This window comes from Scardinius erythrophthalmus, assembly GCF_964197995.2.
Source record: "Scardinius erythrophthalmus genome assembly, chromosome: 17".
In the NCBI taxonomy this organism is placed as follows: domain Eukaryota; kingdom Metazoa; phylum Chordata; class Actinopteri; order Cypriniformes; family Leuciscidae; genus Scardinius; species Scardinius erythrophthalmus.
The window spans coordinates 34,661,022-34,674,808 of record NC_138237.1 but is presented as its reverse complement, the minus strand read 5'-3'; the positions used below and the strand labels follow the sequence as shown (position 1 = coordinate 34,674,808).

The window sequence follows — 13,787 nt, the reverse complement described above, 5'->3', positions numbered from 1 at the left end:
GGAAGCTAGTCCAGGTATACAGTGCATAATCACCCGGTAGACTCGGAGAGTCTGGAGGGGGGGGGGGGGGACAACCACCCTCAGATAGCTGCGTCCTAAGACGCGGTATGACATCACATAGGCAGGGGAAGGCCTGGCTAATGTGGGAAATGTGGGTCTTACGCAAATTTGCCCAGATATATGAAATTTGACCAGTACGAAACAGCGCCACATAGGCAGGGGAAAAACCTGGCTGATGTGGGAGATGTGGGTCTTACGTAATTTCGCCCAATGGATGCGCCCTTAAGCGCGATACAACGTCACATAGACAGGGAGAGCCTGGCTAATGTGGGAAATGTGGGACTTACACACTTTCGCCCAAATAGGTGCGTTCTAGACGCGATATAACATCACATAGGCAGGAGGGAGCCTGGCTAATGTGGGAAAACATGGGTCTTACACAATTCTGCCCAGAGAACTTCGGCGGCGCTGTGCGTCTGCGATATCAGTGCCGTGTTTAGACAGCTGACTCGAATACGCCGAAAATACTTGGCTTGTAAGTGCGGTGAAGTCTTCGGTGGCGTTGTGCGCCTGCGAAATCAGTGTCGTGGTAGACAGCTGATACGGCTAAACCGAAAACAACCTGGCCTGCAAGGCGGGAACTTCTAGGTTGTAGAACCTTATGAATGTAGACGGCGAGGCCCAGCCCGCCGCCGTACATATTTCCTGTAAGGAAATCCCGCTAGACCAGGCCCACGATGAGGCAACGCCTCTCGTGGAATGCGCTCTAATGCCCAACGGGCACTGAAGGCCCTTGGTAGTATAAGCCATTGTTATGGCGTCAACCACCCATCTGGACAGGCTCTGTTTCGAAACAGCCGTTCCCTTGGAACGTCCACTGAACGAGACAAAGAGCTGCTCCGTCTGTCTGAAGGCAGCGGAGCGGGACACATAAGCTCTTAAAGCCCTAACGGGGCAAAGACAGCTCGAGTCCCCTTCCTCGTTTGACCCCGGCAGGGCAGACAGGGAAATAACCTGAGCCCTAAACGGAGTGTTGAGGGATTTCGGCACGTAGCCGTGCTTAGGTTTGAGTATGACTTTGGAGTCATTGGGCCCAAACTCCAAGCACGTTGGACTCACAGAGAGCGCGTGCAGATCGCCTATGCGCTTCACCGAAGCGAGGGCCATCAAAAACACCGTTTTGAAAGACAGATGTTTGAGGCTAACAGATTGGATAGGCTCAAAGGGGGGGCCTTTCATGGCTGCCAAGACCGTAGAAAGGTCCCACACCGGGACTGAGGGAGGTCTGGGGGGATTCAGCCTCCTAGCTCCCCTGAGGAAGCGGATGACTAAATCGTTCCTTCCCAGTGACTGGCCTGGCGTTGCTGTCGAGCACGCTGCGATAGCCGCCACATAGACTTTGAGCGTGGAAGGGGATCTGCCCTTATCCAACAGCTCTTGTAGGAAGGAGAGAACCTCCGTCACCTCACAATCGAGGGGTGACAGGCCCCGAGCTGTACACCAGCTGGAGAAAACCGACCACTTCGAGGCATAAAGCCGCCTGGTGGAAGGCGCTCTAGCCTGAGTGATGGTGTTCAGCACTCCATCCGTGAGGCTAACGGGTAACCGTTGAACGTCCACGCATGAAGGGACCACAGCTCTGGGTGTGGGTGCCAAATCGAGCCCCTGGCCTGCGAGAGGAGATCTCTCCTCAATGGCACTGGCCATGGAGCGGAGTCTGCTAACTGCATCAGGACTGGAAACCAGGCTTGGTTGTCCCAGAACGGTGCTATAAGCAGTACTGGGCATTTCACTTCCCTGACTCGCTCCAGCACCTGAGGTAGGAGGGAGACTGGGGGAAACGCGTATAGCGGGCAGTGCGGCCACTTGTGGGACAGCGCGCTGTCGTTCTTTGAAAAGAACACGGGGCAATGAGCGTTTTCTGGGGGCGCGAATAGGTCCACCACCGCTCTGCCGAATCTCTGCCACAACAGCCGGACTGTTTGTGGGTGTAGAGACCATTCGCCCGTGGGAACATTGTTCCTGGACAGCCTGTCTGGACCCAGGTTGAGTGTCCCGGGCACATGCACCGCTCTCAGCGAGCTCAGGTTGCGCTGAGCCCATATTAGGAGGCGCTCGGCCAGCCTGTAAAGGGAACTGGAACCGAGACCGCCTTGGCGATTTATGTAGGACACCACGGCCGTGTTGTCCGAGCGGACTACGACGTGTTGGTCCTTGATGTGGGGACAAAAGCGCGTCAGCGCGTTGTGAACTGCTAGCATTTCCAGGCAGTTGATATGATGGAGCTTTTCTCGTTCTGACCAGAGGCCAAAGAACGGCCTGCCCTCGAGCAGCGCTCCCCATCCCGAGGTGGATGCGTCCGTAGACACCACTTTCACTCTCGAGGAAGTCCCCAGGCTTACACCTGAACGGTACCAATCGCCCGCCGCCCATGGTCTCAGGGCTGCTGCGCAGTCTTGATCGACTTTGAGGCGCAATCGGCTGAGTGCCCACGCTCCGCGTGGCACTCGCGCTTTCAACCAGAACTGCAGAGGGCGCATGCGAAGCAGGCCCAGCTGGAGAACTGATGATGCTGAGGCCATGAGGCCCAGCATCCTCTGAAAACGTTTGAGCGGGATAATCGCACCGCAGCGGAAGGACCTCGCTGCGTGCTGTATGCGCAGCGCGCGCTGTTGCGACAGCCGCGCCGTCATAGAACGAGAGTCCAGAACGATGCCCAGAAACGAAATAGTTTGGCTGGGGTTCAAGGAGCTCTTCGTCCAATTGATCGTGATACCAAGATTCTCGAGGTGATCGAGTAACATGGTTCTGTGCTCCACGAGCTGAGATCGTGATTGAGCTATGATCAGCCAGTCGTCCAAATAGTTCAGCACTCGCATGCCCCTGAGTCTGAGGGGGGCGAGCGCTGCGTCCATGCACTTCGTAAATGTACGGGGTGCCAGGGACAAGCCGAATGGCAGGACTGTATACTGGTATGCCCGACCCTCGAAGGCGAATCTCAAGAATCGCCTGTGGCGTGACGCTATCTGTATTTGGAAATACGCGTCCTTTAGATCTATCGACATAAACCAGTCTTCTCGGCGAATGTGCGCGAGGATTTTGCTGGTCGTGAGCATTTTGAAACTGCGTTTCACTAAAGCTCTGTTTAGTCGTCTTAGATCTAGTATGGGTCTGATACCACCGTCCTTTTTGGAACTAGGAAGTATCTGCTGTATAGCCCCCCTTCGCTTTGAGCTTGGGATACATGTTGTATCGCCCCTTTGCTCAACAGTTTTGATATTTCGGCGCGAAGTAGGTGTGCTACTTCTGAATTCACCGTAGTTTCGACGCGCGCTGTGAAGCGTGGAGGGCGCCGACAAAACTGTAGCGAGAAGCCTCTCTTTATAATGTCTAGCACCCAGTCCGAAACCCCTGGAAGCGCGGCCCATGCGTCTGCATGGCCGGCTAGGGGTTGGATGCGAAGCGCGCTCTGTTCGCTGTGCGACGGCGGCGCTTCGGGGCGCGCTAGCATAGGCGTTACGCCTGTGACATTTGAGGCGGGGAGCGCGCGTAATACAGCGGGCAACACGCTCATCCTCGACCCCGCTACAGTGTTTATCTGAACGAGGGAGGTCTGAGAAGGTCTCATGGGACTCATGCAGCCTACAAGTGAACGTGGGCGGGGACCGGGCACGTTTACTGCTTTGGCCGCGCTGTCTGCTTGAACAGAGCGGGCGCTCACAGGTCCCGTTTTTACAGGGAGCCTGTGGCTTGCCAGACATAGCGTTTGTGGGCACTGGGAAGTGGGCACTTTGACTATGTTTGTGGCGCGATCGAACTGCGTCGATCTTATGAGTACGGGCCCTGTGTGCAGGGCTGTGCTTGTGTGTAGGGATGGGCACAGGGAAGTGGGCATCAACACTACATTTATAGCACCATCGGCCTTGGCCGGGACACCAGAAAATACACTCTTTTCGGGATTTATCTGGGTAGCCGTAAAAACGGCTTTTGTGTGCAGGCAAGCGGGCAGCTGTGCGGGCTTGTGCTCTGCTGAGAACGCTGAAGCAGTCGCAATTCCTGGGACTGAGACAGCGGTGCGCTTTGGTGAGGGCCCGGTCGCAACGGGGCTTACACACCTGCGCTTTCCTAGGCGTGCTAGGACTTCTTTGGGGCTTCCGGCTTCAACACAACCCTTGGTCGCGGCCCGCGGTGAGTGGGGCGGCGGCTGGTAGAGCGAGAGCGAGGGCGTGAGCTGCGCTGCTGTCGCTGTGAGGGGGCGGCCGGGGGCTGAGGCTGTGAGCTCCGAGGGGCCTGCTTCTCACGGCCCGCTGCGGAACTGGAGCGCTTCGGCAGGAAGTGCTTGAATGCCTGTGACGCTTTCTGGGCTTCGGAAAATCTCTCCACGAACTCGGAGAGAGAAGATCCAAAGAGGCCAGCGGAGGATAGCGGGGCGTCGAGGAACGCGTTGCGCTCTGCATCAGCCATCTCCGTGAGCGTCAGCCACAAATGCCTCTCGGCTACGGTAGCGGAAGCCATACAGCGTCCCATGGCTTGTGCTGCAGCCTTGGTAGCGCGGAGGGAGAGATCCGACGCGCTTCTCAGGTCCGTGATGCAGATAGCTTCAGGTCCCATCTCGTCCAGTTTGCGGAGGAGATCGCCTTGGAAAACCTGAAGCGTGGCCATGGTGTGCAGGGCCGATGCCGCCTGCCCAGCGGCGGAGAAGATCCGCGCGAGCAGCGACGACGTCATGCGGCAGGCTTTTGACGGCAGCATTGGCTTAGTCCGCCGTCCAGCAGAGGGCGGGCAAAGGTGGGCTGCTATCGCCTGTTCCACCGGCGGCAGAGTGAGGTAGCCTCGGTCCTGAGCATTATCCAGGGAGGAAAATGCTGGGGATACAGACGAACGTGTTCGGGTGCGCGAGGGGAGTTCCGGTGCAGACCACTCGAGGCCGAGGCTCGCCGCGGCCAACGCGAGTACTCGCATGAGCTCCCTCTCGATGCTAGCTCTAGCCGACGGCTTTCGGGCAGGAGGCGTGAGGTCCGCAGAGCTCGCCCAGTCCTCACTGCCTGAAGCTAGCAGAGAGCAGGAATCCTTTTCGACCGACTCGACTTCAGAAACAACTTCCTCAGATGAAGCGGCGGCAGACTGCGGGCGCTGAGCATCGGGAAGTGCTTCGGGGGAAGCCGGCGAAGCTGGCGGGCGAGCCGGCGAGCTTTGTCGGGAAGAGGGTTCCGGGGCCCGCTGCGAGCGGCGCTTCTTGCGGCGCGGCACCGCGGCGGGGGGCGCAGGCTCGGAGAAATGTGCCAGGCGAGTCCGCAGAGTCACCATCGGCAAAAGCTCGCAGTGAGGGCAGCCGCCGTCAGCGAGCGCGAGCGCTGCGTGATCTTCGCCCAGACAGGAGACGCAAATAACGTGGCGGTCTCCCTCGGTGAGCGGGGCTCGGCACGAGCCACAGGATGGCATCTTGATAAAGACGCGGCTCTTTTAGGGGTGAGTGTTCAGGGAACACTGCACACACACACACAGAACAGAGCAGGTAAAAGGATATGAAGCGCCGGAAAGCGCAGCAGGTACGGCAGTAGAGGCGGCGAAGGCCAGCGGCTTCAAGGGCTCGTCCCGCTGAAAAGCTTGCCTCGACGACGCTTGCTTCTTCGTGATCCAGCGATGCGTGAGCTTCGCTGAAGAGATGAAAATCAGTTGAATCAGCCTACTCGAGCTCCTTTTATAGGGGATGGCCACACCCGTTTCGGCGGGATGTGACGAGGAGCGCGCGAAGCGCTCTCATTGGTCTGATGTTGCATCAGCCCTCGCTCGATAGGCTCATGCAGTTGCCGCAGAACAGCCAATGAGTGAGCGAGCCGTCTCGCCATGGCTGTGCACTGCTGCAATGCGTTTTACAAATATGAAAATTAAGGATAATTTTGCTTCAGTATTTCGTGAAAAGAGACTTTTCCCGCAGCGTTTATTCAAACGCAGTACGAGAGAACTCTCGTAAGAGAACTGCATAGCGCCACTTTAAATGTTCAAAAGGGTGAGAGTTCAAATGAGTGTGTATCTTAAAGAGTGTATCTTCTGTTGTCAAGTGAGCGGCGAGAAGTGGAGCGAAAGTTGGATGACCTGAAAAAGAACCGCAGTGTGGCTGTCGGTCGGCAGAAAGGCTACGAGGACGAGATCCTCCGTTTTCGTAAAGAGCTCAATGAGGATCAATATAGCCGGGCTGAGGATCTCTACAGAGACAAAATGATTGTCATGAGAACAACAGAGTTGGCCAATAAAGACCTGGACATCTACTATAAAGCTCTAGACCAGTAAGTAGGTTTTGCTATCTGGGGTTTTCTGAAGGGTAATTTCAAGTAGCGGTTTGTCAGAGTGTGTAGGTTTGGTTTTGATGTGGTTCGGCAGAGAACAAGAAGCAACAATCAGCAACAGCCCATGTGTGCGATGACCTAGACTAAAGGAAGTCTGACTCAACTTTTAGCACTAATGGTGCAGTTGAATCATCACTAACTGGTGGGCTTAATATCACAGGGACTCCACAGAAAGATGCTAAACTTTAAAGGGCTCATGACATGAGAAATCAAATTGACAGATAAGAGTTTTTTTTATCATTAAAATACCCTAGAAGTTGTTAAAACATCCTCCTCATTAAAACAAAAGCATTTAACCAAGCTACAAAAGCAGTTTTTTTAGGATATTACGGGGTCTGTGATGTCACATGGGCAAATACACTTGCATATGATATTTTTCCACACAATTGTGGGACTAGTACTAACACTAAACTCAGGTCCTTGTGGAACTATACTGGTTCAGATAATATTTAAATGTTGATTCTCTCCTGCCTGAAGACCCTGGCTAAGTGGTTTGATGCACAAGCACTGACCACTCAGTTATAGTTTATTTGTGTACAATTTACACTCATTTGCCTCGTCCAAATTTGAGCTCATTTTCATTGGTCTCTGTTCTGCACAAATTTACAATTTTAGCAATAATGATAAAGCATTGAGCATTATTATTAAAAATGGTGGTCAAAATGATGTTGCTGGTTTCTGTTGAGGAATATACAGAGGAAGTGACAAATCATTATCTTTGGTTTAGATCGGTATCGTCCTGTGTCTTCACAGAAGTTACATCAGCAGGCCTGTGGTTGTCTGAATCGTTCTGCCGTCATCAGCCTATCTACAGTGCAGAGGCGTTATCCTGACTTTTCAGCCGTTAATCTTCAGTTTCTTATTCTTATTCTTTAAGATATCAAGTTTAAATTGTCAATGACTTTTCTTTACAAGATCTTTTCTTTAAAAGACCACAGTTGTCAGTACAGTCATTTCATTCCAAATATTGAATAATCAGTACTTGAGACACAGTAGCTATAGTGGTCTATTAGTCACTCATTACTGCTCCATTGTGAATAAATTAATAAATCAACAGCATTTATTGCATAATCTCTATTTTAGACTGTATTCAGTTTGCACCAGAAATAGCAGTTTTTAGGCCACATTGTGCAACTCTCTTAAAACCACAACAGATTATTTCAAAGTTTCAGGGTTTGTCACATTGCTTCTAGCAAACACCGGATATGGCTTATCATTGAATAAAATAAAATAACTTCAGTAAATTTTGATATTTCAGTAAATATTGCATCAAATAAGAGATTTTATTCCCATTTTGTTTGTCGACTACTTTTAATGTTTTATGCACACTAACAAAGAAGATAAATTTGTAACACTTTACAATAAGGTTTAATTTGTTAATATTAGTTAATCTATTAACTAACATTAACTAACCATGAGCAATACATTTGTTACAATATTTGTGCGTTGTTTGTTAATGTTACCTTACAGTGCAGAACAAATACAACTTTTGATTTTAATAGTATTCGTAAATGTTGAAATTAACATTAACAAAGATTAACAAATGCTGTTGAAGTGCAGTTCATTAGTTAGTGTTGTTAACTAATGAAACCTTATTGTAAAGTCATCATCATCATCATCTTCCGCTTATCCGGGGCTGGGTCATGGGGGCAGCAGTCTAAGCAGAGATGCCCAGACTTCCCTCTCCCCAGACACTTCCTCCAGCTCTTCCGGGGGGGACACCGAGGCAGGAGACATAATCCCTCCAGCGTGTCCTAGGTCTTCCCTGGGGTCTCCTCCCGGTGGGACGCACCCAGAACACCTTCCTGGGAAGGCATCCAGGAGGCATCCGGAACAGATGCCCGAGTCCCTCTCGATGTGGAGGAGCAGCGGCTTTACTCTGAGCTCCTCTCGAGTGACTGAGCTCCTCACCCAGTGTATGCTGAAGGTCCTGGTCTGATGGGGCCAACACGACAACATCATCCGCAAAAAGCAGAGACGAAATCGTGTGGTCCCCAAACCTGACACCCTCCGGCCCCTGGCTGCGCCTAGAAATTCTGTCCATAAAAATTACGAACAGAACCGGTGACAAAGGGCAGCCCTGCCGGAGTCCAACATGCACCGGGAACAAGTCTGACTTACTGCCGGCAATGCGAACCAAGCTCCTGCTCCGGTGGTACAGGGACCGGACAGCCCTTAGCAAAGGGCCCCGGACCCCATACTCCCGGAGAACCCTCCACAGGACACCGCGAGGGACACAGACGAATGCCTTCTCCAAATCCACAAAGCACATGTGGATTGGTTGGGAAAACCAATGAAACCCATGAAACCTCCAGCACCCTGTAGAGGGTATAGAGCTGGTCCAGTGTTCCACGACGGGACGAAAACTGCAGCCAGCCCAAAGCCACCCCAAAGGTACTGTCCCTAACCGCCACGCGATGTTGCAGAGGCGTGTCAGCCAAGACAGCCCCACAACATCCAGAGACTTGAGGTACTCAGGGCGGATCTCATCCACCCCCTTGTGTCTTGCCACGTGCCCTGCAGGCGGCAAAAAATCGGACTGACTTTTTCTGCAGTCCGCTTGGCCTGCCGGTACCCGTCAGCTACCTCAGGAGTCCCACAAGCTAACCAGGCCCGATAGGACTCCTCCTTCAGCTTGACGGCATCCCTTACTTCCAGTGTCCACCACTGGGTTCGAGGATTGCTTTCTCGACAGGCACCGGAGACCTTACGGCCACAGCTCCGAGCGGCCGTGTCGACAATGGAGGTGGAGGACATGGTCCACTCGGACTCAATATCTCCAGACTCCCTCGGGATCTGGTCGAAGCTCCACTGGAGGTGGAAATTGAAGATCTCTCTGACAGGGGACTCGGCCAAACATTCCCAACAGACCCTCACAGTACGTTTGAGTCTGCTGGGTCTGTCCAGCTTCCTCCCCCGCCATTGGATCCAACTCACCACCAGGTGGTGATCAGTTGACAGCTCCGCCCCTCTCTTCACCCGATGAAACGACCACAAAGCCTCCGGCCTAGGGTGTACTGGTGCAATGTGCACTGATGGACACCCTTATGCTTGAAATTGGTGTTCGTTATGGACTAGCTGTAACTAGCACAGAAGTCCAATAACAGAATACCGCTCGAGTTCAGATCAGGGGGGCTGTTCCTTCCAATCACGCCCCTCCAGGTGTCACTGTCGCCCCCCACGTGGGCATTGAAGTCCCCCAATAGAACGACGGAGTCCCCAGTCGGAGCACTTTCCAGCACCCCTCCCAGAGACTCCAAGAGGGCCGGGTACTCTGCACTGCCGTTTGGCCCGTAGGCACACACGACAGTGAGAGACCTATCCGTCGGAATCTCTCAACCTCACGCACAATCTCAGGCTCCTTCCCCACTAGCGAGGTGACGTTTTACATTACATTACTGCCCGACCTGAAAAAAAGTTGGTGTTTGAATTTAAATAGGAAAATAAAAAGCCTATGACTTGATCATTAATTATTATTGCAGTGATCATTATGTTTCTAGCATATATCTAGTTATATGTTTGGGAACAGTTCTTCTAACCCTAATCGATGGAGTGTGTAGCTTTTCATTTCGATTTCACAATGATGTGTGTGTACACTGTGTATAGGGAATGGCAGCACATTTTACTAGATATTTGTCAATGACACTCAGGATCTGTTGCGCACCAAATCCTCAAGTCAAGCCAAGTCAAGTAAACTTAATTTATATAGCGCTTTTAACAATATAGATTGTTTCAAAGCAGCTTTACAGTGATAATAGGAAATTAAAGTAACAGAGATTTACTTTACAGCAGCTCTACAATAAAGTTATTGTCCAGCTAAAGTTAGTTTTGATTGATTCACTTCTGTCGCAACGACCATTAGTTATTAACTTAGGGGTCGCTAACACGACACCGTTCTAACAGAAAACCCTCTTAATGCGATCCGGCCGCCCATTTGCACAAAACAGTGCCGGGTGACTCGAGAACACAAACCATTAAATAGGTTTCAAGGTACAAGCCTTGAAAAAAATGATAAAAAAAATGTATCACTTCCGCGTAGCCACGTGAACCGGAATTATCCCGACAGCGTTTTTCACAGGGGAGAGACTAGTTGAGACTTCAGGACTGCGTTGTCATTGTGTCCAGGAGCAGGTCCTTCATCAGATACGGATACGGCCTGGATCCGGGGGACTGCGGTAAACCTCGGGATAAACAGAGAGACTAATATTAGCGTAACACTGTGTAACACCTGTAACACTGAATACTGCAGCAAGGCTAGCATGCACAATTAAATAACCAATATCGACGGATACTGATAAAAAAAAAAAAGATATGGTACAGATATGTGACCAGTCACAGAAAGTAGGGACACAAGTCGGTTCTGGGGCATTTTGAGTTATTCACATATTCTGAAAGTGTAGTATTCAAGCTTTCCAACGATGTATAACACATGGAAATCTGATAATATTTGGAGAAGTTGTGGCCATTTGAAGGTAGGCACTCAAAAAAACTGAAATGGTAGAAATCTGCTTCTAAAGATTGGCAAGTTCTCACGCTTCTGGGAATGACAATAGGGCTCATTTACATCTCATTTAGATAAGTCATACCCCCTGTAAAGCTCCCCCGTCTCCCCCTCCCCCCTGAATGTACCAATTCTACAAATTCTCTAAATAAAACATCTCCAGTTAACTGGCAGAGCATTCATTTAGTTCGTTTTTTAAATAAGATACTAGCGCTGAAATGTGTTTTTTTTTTTATCAAGTGATCAAAGTGCTCGTTGCTGCTGCGATCAGTGGCGCAGATACAGTGTTTACTCGTGTGGCTCGCGCGCACACTGCATTGTATTCACTCGACGCGCGCTTCAATCCATTGCGGATACTCTCTATTTGTTCTGTTGAAATAACAAAATAATTCAAACGTTTGCATGTCCCTGCTTGATATACAACCACTGATGAACATAATCGTTTTGAAGAGAGAAAAAAAATTATACGAGAAAAAAAAAAAAACTTATTCAAGGGCAGATTCGAACTCTCAACCTCTGCCACAGCTGGCGAACGCTCTACCACTGTACCATTCATATGCACGTTGACTACATTGGCGGATCTATGTGTTCACACTGACATCTACATCTACATCTCATTAAACGACAAATTAAACCCCATTTTAACCCCATGTAAGCTACTATTTAAATCGATTGCTGGACATCGTAATGTCCATCTTCATTGAATTTTGAAATCAGATAGAGCCGGCCCGAGCGCTGCATAATAAGTAGTAAAATATAAAATAAGTAAAACCCGCTTCTTTCTCATTTTGCTCGAAAGTTGTGCTGCCGACTTGTGTCCTTGGTTTCCGTGACGGGTCACATATCGTGCATCCCTAGTATATATGAATATTCATGAAGCTATTTTTTATTACAGAACAATAATGAAGTTTCACAGCATGAAGATGGAGGAGATTAATAAAATCATCAGAGATTTATGGCGAAGCACATACAGGGGACAAGGTCTGCCTTTACACACACATGTTTGTCTGCAATTATGGCTTTGTTTTCATGAATCTTTTGTCCTGCTTGATAAGGTGTCAAATCTTTGTTTGATTGTCTGAGACTTACTATATATTACCATGAGTCTATGACCTTTTACCATGAGTATGTCTCCTGATCTCCCACAGACATTGAGTACGTGGAGATTCGCTCTGATGTGGATGAGAACGCCTCTGCCGGCCTGAAAAGAAGGACTTACAACTATAGAGTGGTAATGGTCAAAGGAGACACGGCTTTGGACATGCGGGGACGTTGCAGTGCTGGACAAAAGGTCAAAAAGCAGCTACGTGTATCTTGTGTTTCTCAATCACCCCAGTGAATAAAAATCTCTCTTAGAATCACCCAAGGTTCCCATTTAAATGTTTACTGCATGTTTGTCTGAAGGTTCTCGCCTCCCTCATAATACGGTTGGCTCTGGCTGAGACGTTCTGTCTGAACTGTGGGATTCTGGCGCTGGATGAGCCCACCACCAATTTAGACAGAGAGAATATAGAGTCCTTGGCACATGCACTTGTGGAGTGAGTCTTTTTTTTACATAAATACAGCCAGTCTTTAAACAGGAAACACAATTTATTTACAGCAAGAGCAACATGACAAAACAAGAACTTTGCCATTTGACACTTTCACTAACTAAAAGATGTGTCATTGGTTTCTTTGCAGGATAATCAAGAGTCGTTCTCGCCAACGTAACTTCCAGCTGCTTGTTATCACTCACGATGAGGATTTTGTCGAGCTCCTGGGACGATCCAACTATGTGGAGCATTTCTACAGGATCAGGAAGAACCAGGACCAGTGCTCAGAAATCACAAAGTGCAGTATCAATACACTCAACTCCTACCTGCACTGATGCCTCAGATCAGATGAGAGAAGAAAGACTGTTAGTCTATATTCAGAGGTGACAGAATCAAAGTTCAATTTATTAGACAGTTGATTAGCATGATCTAAACATAAGGCATATCAGTCTCCATGTACCAAATCTGGGCCAAATCTAAGCACCGAGCAGTAAATTGTCCACATAACCATACATGCATTAATTGTCGGGTTAAATTAAATGCAACATTTTACATAAGAATGGTTTTGCGTAAAATTTACACACAAATTTGTTCTGTTTCATGAAAGGCACAATGTGATTCAACTTTACTAATATTAGTTTGTACATTTAGTTGCCTTTTTTCTGAAATATTAAAAAAATCTTTTCTTGTTCTAATTTCTGAATCATGATCTAATTATTTGTGACCTCACGTCATGATCTGTAATGGTGGCATCAAACATATTTGGATTAGGGCTGTCGATTGGTTTAAAAAAAAATAGTTAAGGCTTCTGTAATTAATCACAAGTAATTGCACCTAACATTAAAATTTGTAATCGTCAATATACAGTGCATCTGGAAAGTATTCACTGCGCTTCACTTTTTCTACATTTTATGTTGCAGCCTTATTCCAAATGTGTAGATCTGAACATAGATGTGGCACTCATTAATATATGTCTGCACATTACATGAATTACATTCCTTATCCTTGTTTTTCTTTTCTAACAATGTAAAATCTACTGTGGCGTCTGAAAGTAACCAAGGTTTTATTACTGGTATCGGTTTAGTTGGACTAAATTTTAACTGATTAACTTTAAGTTCTGTTGCTTTCTGTATTACTGTCCATCCGAAGCTTTTTGCCTCTCTTTTTCCCAACAGGGCTTTAAAGTGTCTTGTGTTAGGTGCTCTTGACTATGGCCTTGTAAATTAGCCCAATAATTCAGTGATAACTGCATCCTTCTCATTTCTAATGACATTTCCCCCAATTCTACCTGTAGTGCTACAATTGGTGTACATAGTCTCAATACCTGATGCTGTAACTGTGACGTATCTGTTGCTGATCCATACACCACACAACCATTATCTAATACAGATCTAATCAGCCCACTAT

The 13,787-nt window shown here is 48.9% G+C and overlaps 1 protein-coding gene across 7 annotated transcripts in view; it reads left to right on the top strand.

Moving 5' to 3' along the window:
• The window catches only part of LOC308705728 (DNA repair protein RAD50-like), a 55,606-nt gene extending 42,225 nt beyond the window's left edge, over positions 1-13,381 (top strand). For 6 of the 7 annotated variants that reach the window (XM_081390890.1, XM_081390894.1, XM_081390893.1 and 3 more), the window contains exons 22-26: positions 6,063-6,287; positions 11,744-11,829; positions 11,997-12,139; positions 12,253-12,386; positions 12,529-13,381. In XM_081390890.1, coding sequence (XP_081247016.1) covers positions 6,063-6,287; positions 11,744-11,829; positions 11,997-12,139; positions 12,253-12,386; positions 12,529-12,715 — 775 coding nt within the window. In that variant the 3' untranslated portion in view covers positions 12,716-13,381. The remainder of the gene's footprint in view (positions 1-6,062; positions 6,288-11,743; positions 11,830-11,996; positions 12,140-12,252; positions 12,387-12,528) is intronic. The other variant, XM_081390896.1, reaches the window with a different exon arrangement.
• Positions 13,382-13,787: the final 406 nt, after the last annotated feature.